At 35.9% G+C, this 18,430-nt stretch overlaps 1 protein-coding gene across 1 annotated transcript in view; it reads left to right on the top strand.

Moving 5' to 3' along the window:
• Positions 1-13,193, top strand: part of DECR1 (2,4-dienoyl-CoA reductase 1) — a 79,223-nt gene extending 66,030 nt beyond the window's left edge. Inside the window, exons 7-10 of the mRNA XM_082363605.1 lie at positions 4,029-4,101; positions 12,252-12,398; positions 12,872-12,934; positions 13,037-13,193. Coding sequence (XP_082219731.1) covers positions 4,029-4,101; positions 12,252-12,398; positions 12,872-12,934; positions 13,037-13,096 — 343 coding nt within the window. The 3' untranslated portion in view covers positions 13,097-13,193. The remainder of the gene's footprint in view (positions 1-4,028; positions 4,102-12,251; positions 12,399-12,871; positions 12,935-13,036) is intronic.
• Positions 13,194-18,430: the final 5,237 nt, after the last annotated feature.

The following is an 18,430-nucleotide window of genomic DNA, read 5'->3' as shown; positions in this document are numbered from 1 at the left end:
CTTATCATTGCTTGTCTTGCTTATTGTAATAACCCCATAATATGTTTCTCTGCTACCAGTTTCTTTTCTCTTTATTTTTTATTCACATTCCCACCAGACTCACCTTACTAAAAATGTATATCTGCTTATTATAATGCCTAGCTAAAACCTTAGATCATTTTTCTATTACTCTTTGGAATAAAAGCCAAAACTCAATATGGTATTCTAAACAGACTTGTCCCTGGCCTTTCTTTATTCATTGACTTATTTGATAAATATTTATTGTGTATCTTTTGTGTACATGGGATAAAGGGATATGATAGTGATGGAAATAGAACAGTCCTCATTCTCACCTGAACTTGCATTCTTTTACCATTATTCCTGTGCTTTTAATCACCATCATTCCTGTGCTCTATATTTTCTTAAACACACCACGCATTTTCATATCTCTATGCCTGGGTTATGCTGTTGTTGGAATTTGCTGTGATATTTTGCCTCTCTTCAGGGCGCTTGTATCACCTCCTCTGGGATATTTTCTTTCATTCCTCTAGAAGAGAATTAACCATTCTCTACTCTTTGCACCCTTAAAACTTTGTTTATTCCAATCTAGTGAGAAGACTAACACATTAATAAATGCCATCCAGTGTTGTAGATTCTAAAATGAAGGGGCACAGAGAAGGGCATTGTAGACTATTTTTAACATATCATTAAAGCTATATGACTTCCACACTAGAATGTGTGTTCTGTGGGAGAAGAAAGCATATCTTATTCATCTTTGTATACTCATTGCTCAGCAAGATCTGGTACATAGCTGGTGCTCAGTGCTTGCAGAACTACATAATTGTTCTCTTTTTCGAGTAGTCTCAAGGTTCTTTTTAACATTTAAACCACTAATACACATTTGTTTGCGATACAAAGAAGTCATACTTTACTCAGCAGTTTAGTTTGAATAGAGATAATTACCGTTTTTGGGTTTTTTTTTTAAGGTCAAATGGTATTGGAAATAAGGGATTTGAACTTGACTATTTTGGCACCATTTGTACAATATTTGTTTTGTCGAGATCTTTGACTCTTGTTAGAGGTTTCAATTTCATGTCTTTTTTTTTTTTTTTTTTAGAAATTCACGTTCTTTTATTTATTTATTTATTTATTTATGACTGTGTTGAGTCTTCGTTTCTGTGCGAGGGCTCTCTCTAGTCGCGGCAAGTGGGGACCACTCTTTATCGTGGTGTGCGGGCCTCTCACCATCGCGGCCCCTCCCGCCGCGGAGCACAGGCTCCAGACGCGCAGGCTCAGCAATTGTGGCTCACGGGCCCAGTCGCTCCGCGGCACGTGGGATCTTCCCAGACCAGGGCTCGAACCCGTGTCCCCTGCATTGGCAGGCAGATTCCCAACCACTGCACCACCAGAGAAGCCCCTCAATTTCATGTCTTTTAAAGACTATGATTCTGTGCTGCTTTTTTGGTTTTACTGCATAGTGAATTGCACATAACAGATGCTCAATAAATGTGTACCTTCCTCCCCAGCCTGTGTTCCCATCAGCCCTCTTTCATATTTTATAGTACACAATCATACCAGATAAGGTCTTGTAGGTCCCTGAATACTGCATGTTGTTTATGCCTTTGTCCTTTACTCACACTGGCCCATATGCCTGGGCTGTCTTCTTTTCTCCACCCTACCTTCTAATATCTCCCATCCTCTTCTCCTTTCCCCCTTACTCCCACAAAAAACTCCTAATCCTTCTTCAACTGTCAGCTCAATTATCACCTCCTGAGGGAAGCCTTCCATGTACTCAGGAAGGCATAGGTACTTCTTCCTTTAAGTAGCCTTGGCACATATTACACAATTTCCAGGATAGTAGTATCTAGTTCATTATACAACTAAAGTGACCTCTCTTGAGAGAGGGACTATCTCCTGAAAGCAGGGCTGCCTTTCTTTATTTGAGGGTATTGGCATATAGTAAGCTCACAATAAACACCTGTTGATTGAAAAACAATAATGGTTAACATTATTGAGTATATTGTACTTAGCATCTTAACATGCAGAGTGAGCCAGTGAGTTGGATTCCTCATGTTACAATAGATCTTGAGAATATAAACTAGGTTAAAAGAGCTAGCACTAGAACAAATTTATCTGTTGCACCTATGAATAGAGATAGCATGGCTTTTCCTCTTAAGCCAGTTTCCTTAATAGCTTGCCCAGTTTTTCACAGAATGCTGTAAACTCTGCTCAGCTCAGTAATTCTGTTAAGACACACAGCTACTACTTCCCTAGCAATCTAGTAGGTGCACTATAAGTACATACCCAGGGTAGGTATGGTCTTGGACTCTGTCAAAGGTATCACTCAGAAAAGCAGTTTTTATGTATGGTTTGCCTGAAGAGATGCAGCCCATTTCTCTAAAATGCACCAGTGGATTAATCAGATTAACAGACTGTACTTGGAGCACAATGCTTTATAAAGCATTGTTAATGTTAATGCTTATCTTAGTGGGTATCTTATAATCACATAAAGCTTGTGTTAATGGATATCTTATAATTACACAAAACGTATCCCTTTGTATCTATTGCAAGGATACAGTGTCTTAAAGGCATTACTATACTACACAATTTTCCTTTTATACGTTTTCTTGGAAGAAATGTTTTATTAAATTTTTTTGTCAGAAACAATTGTGTTTTTCCTGAGAGATTAGCTTGCTTTTTTTGTTATGGGCAGTGTGAATTGTGTAACTGATTAGGCTTACCTTTTGCATAGCATCATGGAAGGAGTAGATACAACTTTTTGACCTGCCTATTATAATTATATGAAATATCACAATACATTTAGTTATAAGTTTCATTCTTGACTTCTTTATATTTCCTTATCCTTGTTTTGTTTGTTTTCTTTCTTTTCAAGTAATTTTATCTTCCTCATTTGCATTATATGTATTCCTTAAGTTACGTTAAATTATTTTTTGAAAGTAGATTAAGTGTATATGCACACAAATATACATATGAATATAAATTTCTAAAATAAGTTTAGGTAATAAAAGTTAGACATATCTATCAAGTAAGCTTTTTTTTTAAATTTTATTTTTGGCTGCATTGCGTCTTCGTTGCTGCGCACGGGCTTTCTCTTGTTGCAGCGAGTGGGGGCTTCTCGTTGCGGAGCATGGGCTCTAGGCGCACAGGCTTCAGTAGTTGTGGCACTCAGGCTCAGTAGTTGTGGCTCTCGGGGTCTAGAGCTCAGGCTCAGTAGTTGTGTCGCATGGGCTTAGTTGCTCTGCGGCATGTGGGATCTTCCTGGAGCAGAGCTCGAACCCATATCCCCTGCATTGGCAGGCAGATTCTTAACCACTGTGCCACCAGGGAAGTCCCAAGTAGGCTTTTAAAGCAGGTTGCTTCTTCAAGGTTTCATGTTTGCTATTAGTGTTCTAGTTTGCTTTGGGGCATTTAGCAAGATTCTTTTAGATTCTTATTTCCTTTTTAGCTCAGTTCAACAATTGTATTAAAGCCTAGTTAAACATGATATGGTTAATATTTTAAATCTATGTAATCCATTTCTTACTCAATTAAGGCACTTGTAATGTTGCAAACATTGTAATCTTATGTACTATGAGTAAAGTTACATTGAACTTTATAATTGCAGGACTGAACTCCAGAAAATGTGGGGGAGAGACGTGAGTCTCTTCCTTCCTTATGCTAAATAATGATACTCTTTTTAAAAATGTGTATTGATATTGGACTTTGTTCAAAATGTGAATGGTAGGTCATCTAGCATAGTCCTTAAGGACACTAAAATGTAAATGGTAGATAGTACAGCAGAGTGAGATTAAGGGCACAAACTCTAGAGCTAGACTGCTACAGGTTGACTCACTAGCCATATGACCCAGAGCAAATGATTTAACTTCTCTGTGCCTCAGTTTCCTTGTCTATAACAGGGGGAATAATAATAGTCCCTACCTATTGGAGTTGTAGTCTCTGGCATTTAATAAGCATGCAGTCTTGGTTATTAGTATTTTTAATATATAGTTTAATATTTTAGAATCTGTGTTGTTTATTTTAATTTTTAGGTCTCTTGCAGCTGAATGGGGTAAATATGGAATGAGATTCAACGTGATTCAACCGGGGCCTATAAAAACCAAAGTAAGTTTTGGTTTGCTTATGATCACATTTTGAGTGATTAAGGAGTGAAAGATAGATAGATATATTCTGATGTGTGCAGGATTTTCCAGTGATACCTTAGTTTGGAGCCCTGGTGGAAGGGAAGAAGGTTTTGCCATTATCCAACATAAGAAATAAGGAGATGGGCAAGAATACAGCAGCTATACAACTCCTTGATAAGGTCTATTTCAGTGTCATAATCTTTCTGGGATCTTTTATGCCATCAATTTTGGCATTTTGTCTGATTTGCTTTAATGATCTGTTATTGTGTTATATTTCTTAATTTTTACTATATTTTAAAGGTTCTTACTTTGACATCCTTTTTTAAAATCATGGAAATGTAATTATATTTTAAATTTAAGAGATGCTTTAGAAATTTATCATATATGCTTGGTCTCGTCATAGGCAACATTTTCTTTGACTCATGTCTGTGCCTTTTCACTTTCAAACACTGTTATGCACATCATTTAATTCCCATGTCTCTCTGATTAAAAATCCTTCTGATGGCATGCATTTCACCTGAAATCAGATATTGCAACTCATAATTATCACTAATGCTGTTACAGATGTTGCTCAAAAGGTTCACAGGTTCTCTTTCTCTCACATTACCCCAAATGACTTTACTCTCATACTTCTTTTTGTTTCCGTGTAAAGCAAGAATTTATAATCCCAACTGGGATGTTTCTTTGAAGGCCCAGGTGCAATTTGCTAACTTGTTTCTGTTGTATAAACTGAAAATAATGCAAAGGAGTATTTGGCTTGTAGATGGTTCTGGAGTATTAAATATTAACATGGAGATAGTTGTATTAATTTATTTAGCAGTTTGAAGGGTGGAAAATGGAAAGAAAAACTACCTGAGTGAGTGAAACTTGACTGAATATCTTATTTGGTTGGCACTTCTATAATAAAAAATAACAAAATTAATGGAAAAATAATTCAAAGGCACATATTAAAACACATGATTCAGAATAACACTGTGCTAAGCACTATCATATATAGTCATAGAAACTTCTTTTTAGGACCTCACTATCTAGGAAAGATCATCGGCATTTTATTATTTATTTAACATGTATTTACTGAGTGCCTTCTGTATGCAAAGGTGCTAAGAAAGATACAAAAACATCTGTGACAGATGCTTGCCATCAAGGAGCTTTTAGTCTAGCAATATAGGTGTAAGTTTTATGCAAATAACATACATATAGTTTTAAAGAGATTAAAAGAAAATTGAAGTATAGAAACTCTCTAGCAAGAGCTGATAGAACCAGGATTGGGACCTTTGTCTACCCTTTGTCTTTGATGCTTCATACCTGCCTAGGCAGAGCTGAAGTGCTCCCAAGGAGCCTGTGTGTGCTTGCTATGTCTCATATCTGTGTTATTGAAGAGAGTTGTCACCTAGACTTCCAGGAACTGGTAGAGAAAAAGCCTATTATTTTTATTAATCAATGCGCATGCATACTTTATCTTGGTCTGCTCCTTTTTTTTTTTTTTAATTTTTTTTTTTAATGCATTTTATATTTATTTATTTATTTATTTATGGCTGTGTTGGGTCTTCGTTTCTGTGCGAGGGCTTTCTCTAGTTGCGGCAAGCGGGGGCCACTCTTCATCGCGGTGCGCGGGCCTCTCACTATCGCGGCTTCTCTTGTTGCGGAGCACAGGCTCCAGACGCGCAGGCTCAGTAGCTGTGGCTCACGGGCCCAGTTGCTCCGCGGCATGTGGGATCTTCCCAGACCAGGGCTCAAACCCGTGTCCCCTGCATTGGCAGGCAGATTCTCAACCACTGCGCCACCAGGGAAGCCCGGTCTGCTCCTTTTTATCATTAACAGAAGGCAGAAATTGTTTGGCAAATTTAGTTATGGTTTTTCTCTCTCTGGAATCTACTTGAATTTAATATTCCTACATACTTGTTTTCTTCCTTTTCTATTATTATGAGGAGAAAGGAGAAGAAAAGGAATTTCCTCTTAAATATTTCCTACTTGAGTGATTTTCCTGTGTTTACTAAATCAGATGACAGTAGCAGCCCTACCTCCACCACACTAAATTTGTACATATTTCACAGTACTTTCATATACATTTTCTCATTTCTCAGACAACAGTTTTGTGAGATAACTAAGACAGGCATCCTCATTTTACACATGAAGAAACTAAGGTAAAAAGGTTTTATTTTCTAGTGGTTTTTTTTTTTTTTTTACCATCTTTATTAGAGTATAATTGCTTTACAATGGTGTGTCAGTTTCTGCTTTATAACAAAGTGAATCAGTTCTACATATACATATGTCCCCATATCTCTTCCCTCTTGCATCTCCATCCATCCCACCCTCCCTGTCCCACCCCTCTAGGTGGTCACAAAGCACTGAGCAGATCTTCCTGTGCTATGAGGCTGCTTCCCACTAGCTATTTATTTTACGTTTGGTAGTGTGTATATGTCCATGTCACTCTCACACTTTGTCCCAGCTTACCCGTCCCCCTCCCCGTATCCTCAAGTCCATTCTCTAGTAGGTCTGCATCATTATTCCTGTCTTGCCCCTAGGTTCTTCTGACCTTTTTTTTTTTTTTTGATTCCATATATATGTGTTAGCATACGGTATTTGTTTTTCTCTTTTTAACTTACTTCACTCTGTATGACAAACTCTAGGTCCATCCACCTCACTACAAATAACTCAATTTCGTTTCTTTTTATGGCTGAGTAATATTCCATTGTATATATGTGCCACATCTTCTTTATCCATTCATCAGTTGATGGACACTTAGGTTGCTTCCACGTCCTGGCTATTGTAAATAGAGCTGCAATGAAGATTTTGGTACATGACTCTTTTTGAATTATGGTTTTCTCAGAGTATATGCCCAGTAGCGGGATTGCTGGGTCGTATGGCAGTTCTATTTTTAGTTTTTTAAGGAACCTCCATATTGTTCTACATAGTGGCTGTATCAATTTACATTCCCACCAACAATGCAAGAGAGTTCCCTTTTCTCCACACCCTCTCCAGCATTTATTGTTTCTAGATTTTTTGATAGTGGCCATTCTGACCAGTGTGAGATGATATCTCATTGTAGTTTTGATTTGCATTTCTCTAATGATTAGTGATGTTGAACATTCTTTCATGTGTTTGTTGGCAATCTGTATATCTTCCTTGGAGAAATGTCTATTTAGGTCTCCTGCCCATTTTTGGATTGGCTTGTCTGTTTTTTTGATATTGAACTGCATGACTTGCTTGTATGTTTTAGAGATTAATCCTTTGTCAGTTGCTTCATTTGCAAATATTTTCTCCCATTCTGAGGGTTGTCTTTTCGTCTTGTTTATGGTTTTCATTGCTGTGCAAAAGCTTTTAAGTTTTGTTAGGTCCCATTTGTTTATTTTGGTTTTTATTTCCATTTCTCTAGGAGGAGAGTCAAAAAGGATCTTGCTGTGATTTATGTCATAGAGTGTTCTGCCTGTTTTCCTCTAAGAGTTTGATGGTGTCTGGCCTTACATTTAGGTCTTTAATCCATTTTGAGTTTGTTTTTGTGTATGGTGTTAGAGAGTGTTCTAATGTCATTCTTTTACATGTAGCTGTCCAGTTTTCCCAGCACCGCTTATTGAAGAGGCTGTCTTTTCTCCACTGTATATTCTTGCCTCCTTTATCAAAGATAAGGTGACCATATGTGTGTGGGTTTATCTCTGGGCTTTCTATCCTGTTCCACTGATCTATATTTCTGTTATTGTGCCAGTACCATGCTGTCTTGATTACTGTAGCTTTGTAGTATAGTCTGAAGTCAGGGAGCCTGATTCCTCCAGCTCTGTTTTTCTTTCTCAAGATTGCTTTGGCTATTTAGGGTCTTTTGTGTTTCATACAAATTGTGAAATTTTTTGTTCTACTTCTGTGAAAAATGCCAGTGGTAGTTTCATGGGGATTGCATTGAATCTGTAGATTGCTTTGGGTAGTAGAGTCATTTTCACAATGTAGATTCTTCCAATCCAAGAACAGGGTGTATCTCTCCATCTGTTTGAATCATCTTTAATTTCTTTCATCAGTGTCTTATAATTTTCTACATACAGGTCTTTTGTCTCCTTAGGTAGGTTTACTCCTAGATATTTAATTCTTTTTTTTGCAATGGTAAATGGGAATGTTTTCTTAATTTCACTTTCAGATTTTTCATCATTAGTGTATAGACATGCAAGAGATTTCTGTGCATTAATTTTGTATCCTGCTACTTTACCAAATTCATTGATTAGCTCTAGTAGTTTTCTGGTAGCATCTTTAGGATTCTCTATGTATAGTATCATGTCATCTGCAAACAGTGACAGCTTTACTTCTTTTCCAATTTGGATTCCTTCTATTTCTTTTTCTTCTCTGATTGCTGTGGCTAAAACTTCCAAAACTATGTTGAATAATAGTGGTGAGAGTGGGCAACCTTGTCTTGTTCCTGATATTAGTGGAAATGGTTTTAGTTTTTCACCATTGAGGACGATGTTGACTGTGGGTTTGTCATATATGGCCTATATTATGTTGAACAAAGTCCCCTCTGTGCCCACTTTCTTGAGAGTTTTTATCATAAATGGGTGTTGAATTTTGTCGAAAGCTTTCTCTGCATCTATTGAGATGATCATATCGTTTTTCTCCTTCAATTTTTTAATATGGTGTATCACATTGATTGATTTGCATATATTGAAGAATCCTTGCATTCCTGGGATAAACCCCACTTGATCATAATGTATCATTCTTTTAATATGCTGTTGGATTCTGTTTGCTAGTATTTTGTTGAGGATTTTTGCATCTATGTTCATCAGTGATATTGGCCTGTAGTTTTCTTTCTTTGTGACATCTTTGTCTGGTTTTGGAATCAGAGTGATGGTGGTCTCGTATAATGAGTTTGGGAGTGTTCCTCCCTCTGCTAAATTTTGAAAGAGCTTGAGAAGGATAGGTGTTAGTTCTTCTCTAAATGTTTGCTAGAATTCGCCTGTGAAGCCATATGGTCCTGGGCTTTTGTTTGTTGGAAGATTTTTATTCACAGTTTCAATTTCAGTGCTTGTGATTGGTCTGTTTATATTTTCTATTTCTTCGTGGTTCAGTTTCGGAAGGTTGTGCATTTCTAAGAATGTGTCCGTTTCTTCCAGGTTGTCCATTTTACTGGCATAGAGTTGCTTGCAGTAATCTCTCATGATCCTTTGTATTTCTGCAGTGTCAATTGGTACTTCTCCTTTTTCATTTCTAATTCTATTGATTTGAGTCTTCTCCCTTTTTTTCTGCATAAGTCTAGCTAATGGTTTATCAATTTTGTTTATCTTCTCAAAGAACCAGCTTTTAGTTTTATTGATCTTTGCTATCATTTCCTTCATTTCTTTTTCATTTATTTCTGGTCTGATCTTTATGATTTCTTTGCTTCTGCTAACTTTGGGGTTTTTTTGTTCTTCTTTCTCTAATTGCTTTAGGTGTAAGGTTAGGTTGTTTATTTGAGATGTTTCTTGTTTCTTAAGGTAGGCTTGTATGGCTATAAACTTCCCTCTTAGAACTGCTTTTGCTGCATCCCATAGGTTTTGGGTCATTGTGTTTTCATTGTCATTTGTTTCTAGGTATTTTTTGATTTCCTCTTTGATTTCTTCAGTGATCTCTTGGTTATTAAGTATTGTGTTGTTTAACCTCCATTTGTTTGTATTTCTTACAGATTTTTTTGTGTAACTGATATCTAGTCTCATAGCGTTGTGGTTGGAAAAGATACTTGATAAGATTTCAATTATCTTAAATTTACCAAGGCTTGATTTGTGACCCAAGATATGATCTATCCTGGAGAATGGTCCATGAGCACTTGAGAAAAATGTGTATTCTGTTGTTTTTGGATGGAACGTCCTATAAATATCAGCTAAGTCCATCTTGTTTAATCTATCATTAAAAGCTTGTGTTTCCTTATTTATTTTCCTTTTGGATGATCTGTCCATTGGTGAAAGTGGGGTGTTAAAGTCCCCTACTATGATTGTGTTACTGTCGATTTCCCCTTTTGTGGCTGTTAGTATTTGCCTTATGTATTGAGGTGCTCCTATGTTGGGTGCATAAATATTTACAATCCTTATACCTTCCTCTTGGATTGACCCCTTGATCATTATGTAGTGTCCTTATTTGTCTCTTGTAATAGTCTTTGTTTTAAAGTCTATTTTGTCTGATATGAGAATTGCTACTCCAGCTTTCTTTTGATTTCCATTCGCATGGAATATCTTTTTCCATCCCCTCATTTTCAGTCTGTATGTGTCCCTAGGTCTGAAGTGGGTCTCTTGTAGACAGCATATATACAGGTCTTGTTTTTGTATCCATTCAGCCAGTCTATGTCTTTTGGTTGGAGCATTTAATCCATTTACATTTAAGGTAATTATCGATATGTATGTTCCTATTACCATTTTCTTAATTGTTTTGGGTTTATTATTGTAGGTCTTTTCCTTCTCTTGTGTTTCCTGCCTAGAGAAGTTCCTTTAGCATTTGTTTTAAAGCTGGTTTGGTGGTGCTGAACTCTCTTAGCTTTTGCTTGTCTCTAAAGCTTTTAATTTCTCTGTCAAATCTGAATGAGATCCTTGCTGGGTAGAGTAATCTTGGTTGTAGGTTTTCCTCTTTCATCACTTTAAATATGTCCTGCCGCTCCCTTCAGGCTTACAGAGTTTCTGCTGAAAGCTCAGGTGTTAACCTTATGGGGATTCCCTTATGTGTTACTTGTTGCTTTTCCCTTGCTTCTTTTAATATTTGTTCTTTGTATTTAATTTTTGCTAGTTTGATTAGTATGTGTTTTGGTGTGTTTCTCCTTGGATTTATCCTGTATGGGACTCTCTGTGCTTCCTGGACTTGATTAACTATTTCCTTTCCCATATTAGGGAAGTTTTCAACTATAATCTCTTCAAATATTTTCTCAGTCCCTTTCTTTTTCTCTTCATCTTCTGGGACTTGTATAATTCGAATGTTGGTGCGTTTAATGTTTTCCCAGAGGTCTCTGAGCCTGTCCTCTATTCTTTTCATTCTTTTTTCTTTATTCTGCTGTGCAGTAGTTATTTCCACTATTTTATCTTCCAGGTCACTTATCCATTCTTCTGCCTCAGTTTTTCTGCTATTGATCCCTTCTAGAGAATTTTTAATTTCATTTATTGTGCTGTTCATCTCTGTTTGTTTGCTCTTTAGTTCTTCTAGGTCCTTGTTAAACGTTTCTTGTATTTTCTCCATTCTATTTCCAAGATTTTGGATCATCTTTACTATCATTGTTCTGAATTCTTTTTCGGGTAGACTGCCTATTTCCTCTTCATTTGTTAAGTCTGGTGGGTTTTTGCCTTGCTCCTTCATCTGCTGTGTGTTTCTATGTCTTCTTATTTTGCTTAACTTCCTATGTTTGGGGTCTCCTTTTCACAGGCTGCAGGTTCATAGTTTCCATTGTTTTTGGTGTCTGTCCCCAGTGGCTAAGGTTGGTTCAGTGGGTTTTGCAGGCTTCCTGGTGGAGTGGACTAGTGCCTGTGTTTTGGTGGATGAGGCTGGATCTTGTCTTTCTGGTGGGCAGGTCCATGTCTGGTGGTGTGTTTTGGGGTGTCTGTGGCCTTATTATGATTTTATGCAGCCTCTGTGCTAATGGATGGGGCTGTGTTCCTGTCTTGCTAGTTGTTTGGCATAGGGTGTCCAGCACTGTAGCTTGCTGGTCATTGAGTGGAGCTGGGTCTTGGTTTTGAGATGGAGATCTGTGGGAGATTTTCCCCATTTGATATTACGTGTAGCTGGGAGGCCTCTTGTGGACCAGTGTCCTCAACGTGGGTCTCCCACCTCAGTGGCACAGCCCTGACGCCTGGCTAGAGCACCAATAGCCTGTCCTCCACACGGCTGAATCACTGCAGAAACATTCTGGAAATGAAGCATGCTGATCTCCTAAGCCCATTTAGAAATACCTTGGAGGAGAATCATGGAGTCCCTCCAATCTGGTTTTCCTTTTTCCTTCTGTCCTTTCTAGTGGTTTTTTAAAGGTCAGTATTGGGTAAAATGAATATGGAAGAATTTGGCAAAACTCTCTGTTGCTTAGAAGTACTAACGTATGAACAGGCTGCCATAGTAACATTCCGTTTACTGCAAATTTGTTTCTTAAATAGGAAATAGGTTGTATTAAAAAAAAAAAGCAACCTAATTATTTTCTTAATTCCTAAGGGTGCCTTTAGCCGTCTTGACCCAACTGGAGCTTTTGAGAAAGAAATTATTGACAGAATTCCCTGTGGTCGGCTAGGAACTGTGGAAGAACTTGCAAATCTTGCTGCTTTCCTTTGTAGTGATTATGCTTCTTGGATTAATGGAGCTGTAAGCATTGTTGTCTCTCAACTTTTTTGGGAGGTGGATTTGGGGTGGGCAGGTGGATTGTAGAACCAATCCTGATGATGTTGAATGTAAATATGATTTAAAGTATTTAATTAGCTGTATTTAGTATATTATTTATAATATAGAAATATTAATATATTTTGTTTAGCTTATGGAATTGATTCCACAATTGATTAATTGATAAATTAATTTTATTAAATGCAAATCACTCTGGTAGACATGCCTCTAAGATGAACTTTAAGATTGGGTAGAATTTGAAATTGTAGAAATGATGGAGAGAGTATTTTAAAGAGAGTAAATCAATTTAGGTTTAATCATCAGTTTTGTCCTTAAAATTTAGGCTTTGATTGAAAGTGCCAAGGAGATAGTCTATCCAGTTAGGAGGGAGAAATGGCTAATGGTTCGGAAACTTTTTAAAAGAAGTTAGTTTCACAGCTTTTATTATTATTTTTCAGGTAATTAGATTTGATGGTGGAGAGGAAGTACTTATTTCAGGGGAATTCAACAGTCTGAGGAAGGTAATGCCATTCTGTGAGTATAATATAATGTTGGCAGTGAGGATACTAAGCTTTAAAAACACACAAGAACCTCATTAAATTGACTTTTTCTTTTTGTGGTAGGTCACCAGGGAGCAGTGGGACACAATAGAAGGACTCATCAGGAAGACGAAAGGCTCCTAAGACTACTCTGGCCTTCATCTTGGTTATAATGGAAATTATACAAACTGTGTATAATCTTTTGAATATTTTCAAGTCTAATAAATTGTTACTTAGCAAACATTGAGCTTGTATTATGTGCTAGGCCAATGGTAGGTAGATCTTGTATATTAAAATATAAATAAGATGGGCTATTGTCCCTGTAAAGAATTTTTTAAAAATAAAAAGAGGAAAGTGAGTGAAGGCTTTTGATAGAGGTGAAACGAGACTGGAAGTGCAGAGAAAGGAACAGATATTTGTAACCTGGAAAAATCAGGAGAAACTTAATGGTGAAAGTAGTATTTGAATTATATATTAAAACCATGTCTTTGGTGATGGTGCCTAAAAGAAAGTAGAGGATTTACGGTAAATCTAATGGACTGTCTTTTCAGTGTATTTCCTTTTCATTGGCCTTATGAATTGTCTTCTTTAGATAGCTCAGTATTAATTCATATAAGTTTTTGCCAGGACCTATTTTGTAGCCAGACATTTTATTTGGTACTGAGAATAAAACATGAATAATCTACAGCCTTTGCCCTCTTAAAACTCATTATCTAGCAGGATAGATAGACCTGTAAATAATTATTTATGATTCATTGTGATAAATATTCCAGCAGTGTTAAAGTGTGGAGGGGGAAGTTATTCAATCTGTCTCCAGAGTTTAGAGAAAGTGACACCTAGGAGATAGCATTCCATCTCAGCTTTTAAAGTATATATTCTCTATGAATTTATGGTTACTGGGGGTGGGGGGGGTGGGGGGGGATAGACTGGGAGTTTCAGATTGACATGTACACATTGTGATATTTAGGATGGATAGCCAGAAGGGACCTTCTGTATAGCACAGGGAGCTCTGCTCAATATTCTGTAATAACCTAAATGGGAAAAGACTTTGAAAAAGAGTAGAAAAAAAAACTTTTTTTTAATAAATTGTTGTTATAAAAAAATACAGTGTACTGGAATAGGAAATGCTAAAAAAAAAAATAAAGTATATATTCTCGTGTAGAGAAGATGAACAAAGCTCATAAAATATTTTTATGTATAATTTCATTTAATTCCATATTTGGTTTGACTAATTTGTCATCCTAAGAATCAAATAATAAGAAAGCCACAGTCTCAAGTGTATATAGTTATAATTTTGAGTTTATATTAAAAAAGAGTATTTTGCTTTCATAGGAATCACTCATTACATGCTCACTAGACTGACTTTCCCCATTGTCTGAATTACCAAGAGAGGGGACCAGCTTCTATTTTACCTCCTCTGAATAGATCTGCAAAGGAATCTCGTTTTCCTGTTTGAATTTATATGCTGTAAGCCTGATGGGCAAATCCTTATTACATTGACAGTTAATTTCGTGCATAAGTTACATTAAGTTGTGTACATAAATGGTTTAGAATGAGTGGCCTTGACATTTCCAATAATTTTGCCTTTCACTGGGGTACCATACCCAGTCTCCATTTTACCATTAACACTAACCATAGTTTTCCTCTCTTCTATCTACATATTTCTTCTTTATTTTTAAATTATCAATACTTCTTGTGGTGTAGGAAAAATAAGTGCCAGTAGTTATATAAATTACCTTTTGTAAGTTTCATCACTTCTTATTTTCTTCATGATAAAATTCAGGATTATAATATCTGCTTCACAGGGTTGTTATGAGGATTAAGTGAGAGGAAACAATTAAAAACACCATGTAAATGTAAAGCACACAAATGAAAGACAAGGCCCTCCTGTTTTTCTACTCTTTGATTTTTAAGACATGATTATCGTAGAAAATGTGAGAATACAAAAGAATAAAAAATTTAAAAACTAACTTCCTAAAGAAAACTTCTATTAATACTTTGGTATATTTATTTTCAACCTTTTGCCTTTTTTCATTTAATTTTTATTTTTTATGAAAGTAATTTGTTTATATAATTTATATAGGGAAGAGTACTACTGCAATCTCTGCTCCAAAGCTATCTTCCCATGTAACTATCTTCAGCTCTTTTAACCATTATTTTGGTTTGTTTTTTTTGTTTGTTTGTTTTCTGGAATATACATTCTTCCCCATCCACTAATTCTACCAATATAACCATATCCCTATTTTTGGTTAAATTTATATTCAGTGTTTACATTTTTATAACTTTATTAATATTGCTTTTTCCTCAATGTTTTCTCAACTTCCCTACTTCTTTTTAACAGTTGAGATTATATGATAAGTCAGATCCTATTTCTCATAAATAAAAGATTTTTTATATTTCATTGTTTATATGTATCATACTTTGATTTTTTATTCTTAGAATTAGTTTAAAAATTTTTTTCAGTATAATATGTAAAACTGCGATGAATATCTTTATGCATAAAACATTTTTAGAGTTTGGAATTTTTTTCTCCTGATAGATTCCTGGAAGTAATATTATTAATCAAAGTTATGAAGCTTTTAAAGACCCTTGATACACATTTCCAAATTGCTATTCCTGAGATTTGTATGGGTTTAAAAAACCCTGAGCTATGTGTGCTAGTGCCAATTTCAACAAATACCTACCAACATGGGGTAGTTTCACTTTCAAACTATTTGCCAATTTCATAAGTAAAAATTGATAGCTCCTTCAGACATGTATTTATTTAATCATTAGTGATAATACTTTTCTATACTTAATGAATGTCCTGTTTGTCTTTTTGCCTCTTAATGGGGTATCATAAAAATTTTGACTTGTCTGAGTTTGTATACAAATTTTTCTTCCATTAATCATCTCTTAGAGTTTGCTTCTTTATTGTATGTTATTACAAATGATGAATGAAGAAGCAAAGCTTGCAAGCATGGCAGGGAGGACCAGAAAAGAGATCATGGTAATATCGTTTGATTGAAATTTCTTCCTAAGAAAAATTTCTTAGGAAGTCTGAAAGAGAAACAAACATTATTGATGGATAGTCATTATATTTTATGACACAACACCTTTGGGCTGTAACCATATCAATGTTTTACCGTAAGAATTATTACTTTGTCACACTACTTAGTAACTTCTATAAGAGTCCTGCTTCTAATGCATTAACAGAAGAGTTAATACTCAGAAAATTAAAGTGAAGATTATTGGTAACAATATCACTCATCTTAGAATTAATGTATGAAGACATCTCCAAGAAATGTTTCAGGTAAGGAGTAACAGCTATTGTTACTTTGTTCTTGTGAAAAACTAAAGCACTGAGAATTTAAGTGACTTTGAATAATAGAATTTTAGAGCTGGAAAAGTCTTAGAAGATAGTACTCTCAACCCCTTCATTTTATAGTTAAGGGAACTGAGGCTAAGGAAGTTGTGACTTGGCCAGGGTCATATAATTAGTCAAGCTCATGTCTTCTGCTCAACTGGACCAGTTTCTTGGGATCATAATTTAAACCAAGAGACAATAATAGGGTCTTCATGAGATATAGTTGTATTGCAAAATCCTTCTTCAAAGGAAAAAGGCCCATTAATTTTTTGGGGGGAGGTGTTCTTGATCAATTTTATTTTGTTGTAGTTGAACATAAAAATATTTATTAGACTTTCATAAATTCATTCTCAACCTCAATCCCTTTAATTTTCTTCTAAGGTCTTACATTTCTCAACTGTACAGTGAAATAATCCTTGGGTTTGGAGACAGAAAAATGGCGCTTAGTATAAAATCTCGGCCCCTTAACACTAGCATAGGTGATCTTGCCTGCTCTACCTTATACACACTCTCCCCTCACACAGGCTCTGTAACAGCAGCTTTCTTTCTGTTCCTTAGGATTGTTCAACCTAGGACCTTTGCACTGGCTGCTTATTTGTCCTATGAATGTACTTTTCCTTATCTTTATATGGCTGGGTTCTTCAGAGAGGCTTCCCTATATCCCTATTTGCACACCATTAATTTTAAAAAACTTTTAAGTGACCTATGATTTCTAAAAGTACTCAAATCATGAATTTTCACAAAGTGAATACGCTTGTATAACCGCTAACCAGGTAAGAAACAAAATATCACCAGGAATCCAGAAGCCTCGCTTATGTCCCCAATCATGACTCCCTTTCTCTCCCTAAAACTAACCACTATCTTGACTTGTAACCTCTAAGCTAAGCTGCTTTTGAAGTTTATTTAAGTAGAATTACACAACATGTATTCTTCTATTGCTGGCTTTTATCTGTGTAGCAATTGCTTATGCATTCTCATTGTTACATAACATTCCACTGTATGAGTATACCACAATTTATTTTGTTCTGCTATTGGTGGACATTGGGTTGTTTCTAGTTGGGCTATGTCAAATACAGTGCTGCTGTGAGCATTCTTTTTTTGGTGAAGATACAATATAGAAGTGAAATTGTGGGATTGTGAAGTGTGCATATGTTCAAATTTAGTAGATACCGCCAAATGGCTTTTCGAAGTCTTCACAACTTAACCTCCTATCAAGCAGTGTGTAAAAATTTCCATTGTGCCACATCCTCATCAATACTTAGCATTCAAAAATCTCTTTAACTTTAGCCTCTCTGATGAGTGCATGGTAGTATTTCATTTATTTTAATTTGTATTTCTCTTGATTACTAATAAAGTTGATTAGTTTTTATTTTGGATATTTAGATATCCTTTTATTTGTGAAATGCCCATTCAACTTTCTTATATATTTTCTGTTGTGTTATATATAAACATTATTTTTAGGAATAATGTTTATATATTTTGGATATATACCTCTGTCAGTGTTATAAATTGTTGGAGGAGGTCTCAAGAGGACGTGACTGCAGGTTGACCCAAGAGCTGAATCCAGGCTCCTCACTCCCTCGTTCTGGAATGTAGATTTGAGCCACTGTTCCCACAGCCAGAGCTATTTCAAGGAAGCAGCCTTGAGTGAGTAAGGTGCTGTTGAGACCATCTGGATTGAACTCATGACTGAACCCAGTTTAAAGGCTCTAGAAACTTTAAGATTCTGGTGGGCAGGTGTAGAGATCTACTCATTTTACACCCAAGCCGAACCTTGTACATAGGTTTCCTTGCTTATTAAACCTGCCACCTACCAATCTGGAGTGGTCTGACTCTTTCTTAGGTCTCTCCTTGTCCTCCATGTACCGGGCCAGTTTCAGATTTCACCTGGGGAACTCTCAAGGTTGTGAGCCAACATAAATATCTTCTCACACTCTGATGTTTGTTTTTTCAAACTACAAACAAATTTACTCTCTTAATAGTATATTTTTGGGAACAGAGTTCTTAATTTTAATAGAGTCCAATTTTTCAATCTGTTTTTTCATAATTGGTTAAGGAATTTTTCCATGCATGAGATATTAGAGATATTCTCTTGTTGTTGTCTGCATATACTTCCCATTTATGTTTAATAA

The sequence above is a fragment of the Balaenoptera borealis genome, assembly GCF_965194805.1.
Source record: "Balaenoptera borealis genome assembly, chromosome: 17".
In the NCBI taxonomy this organism is placed as follows: Eukaryota; Metazoa; Chordata; class Mammalia; order Artiodactyla; family Balaenopteridae; genus Balaenoptera; species Balaenoptera borealis.
This window is presented reverse-complemented; position numbering and strand designations above follow the sequence as displayed.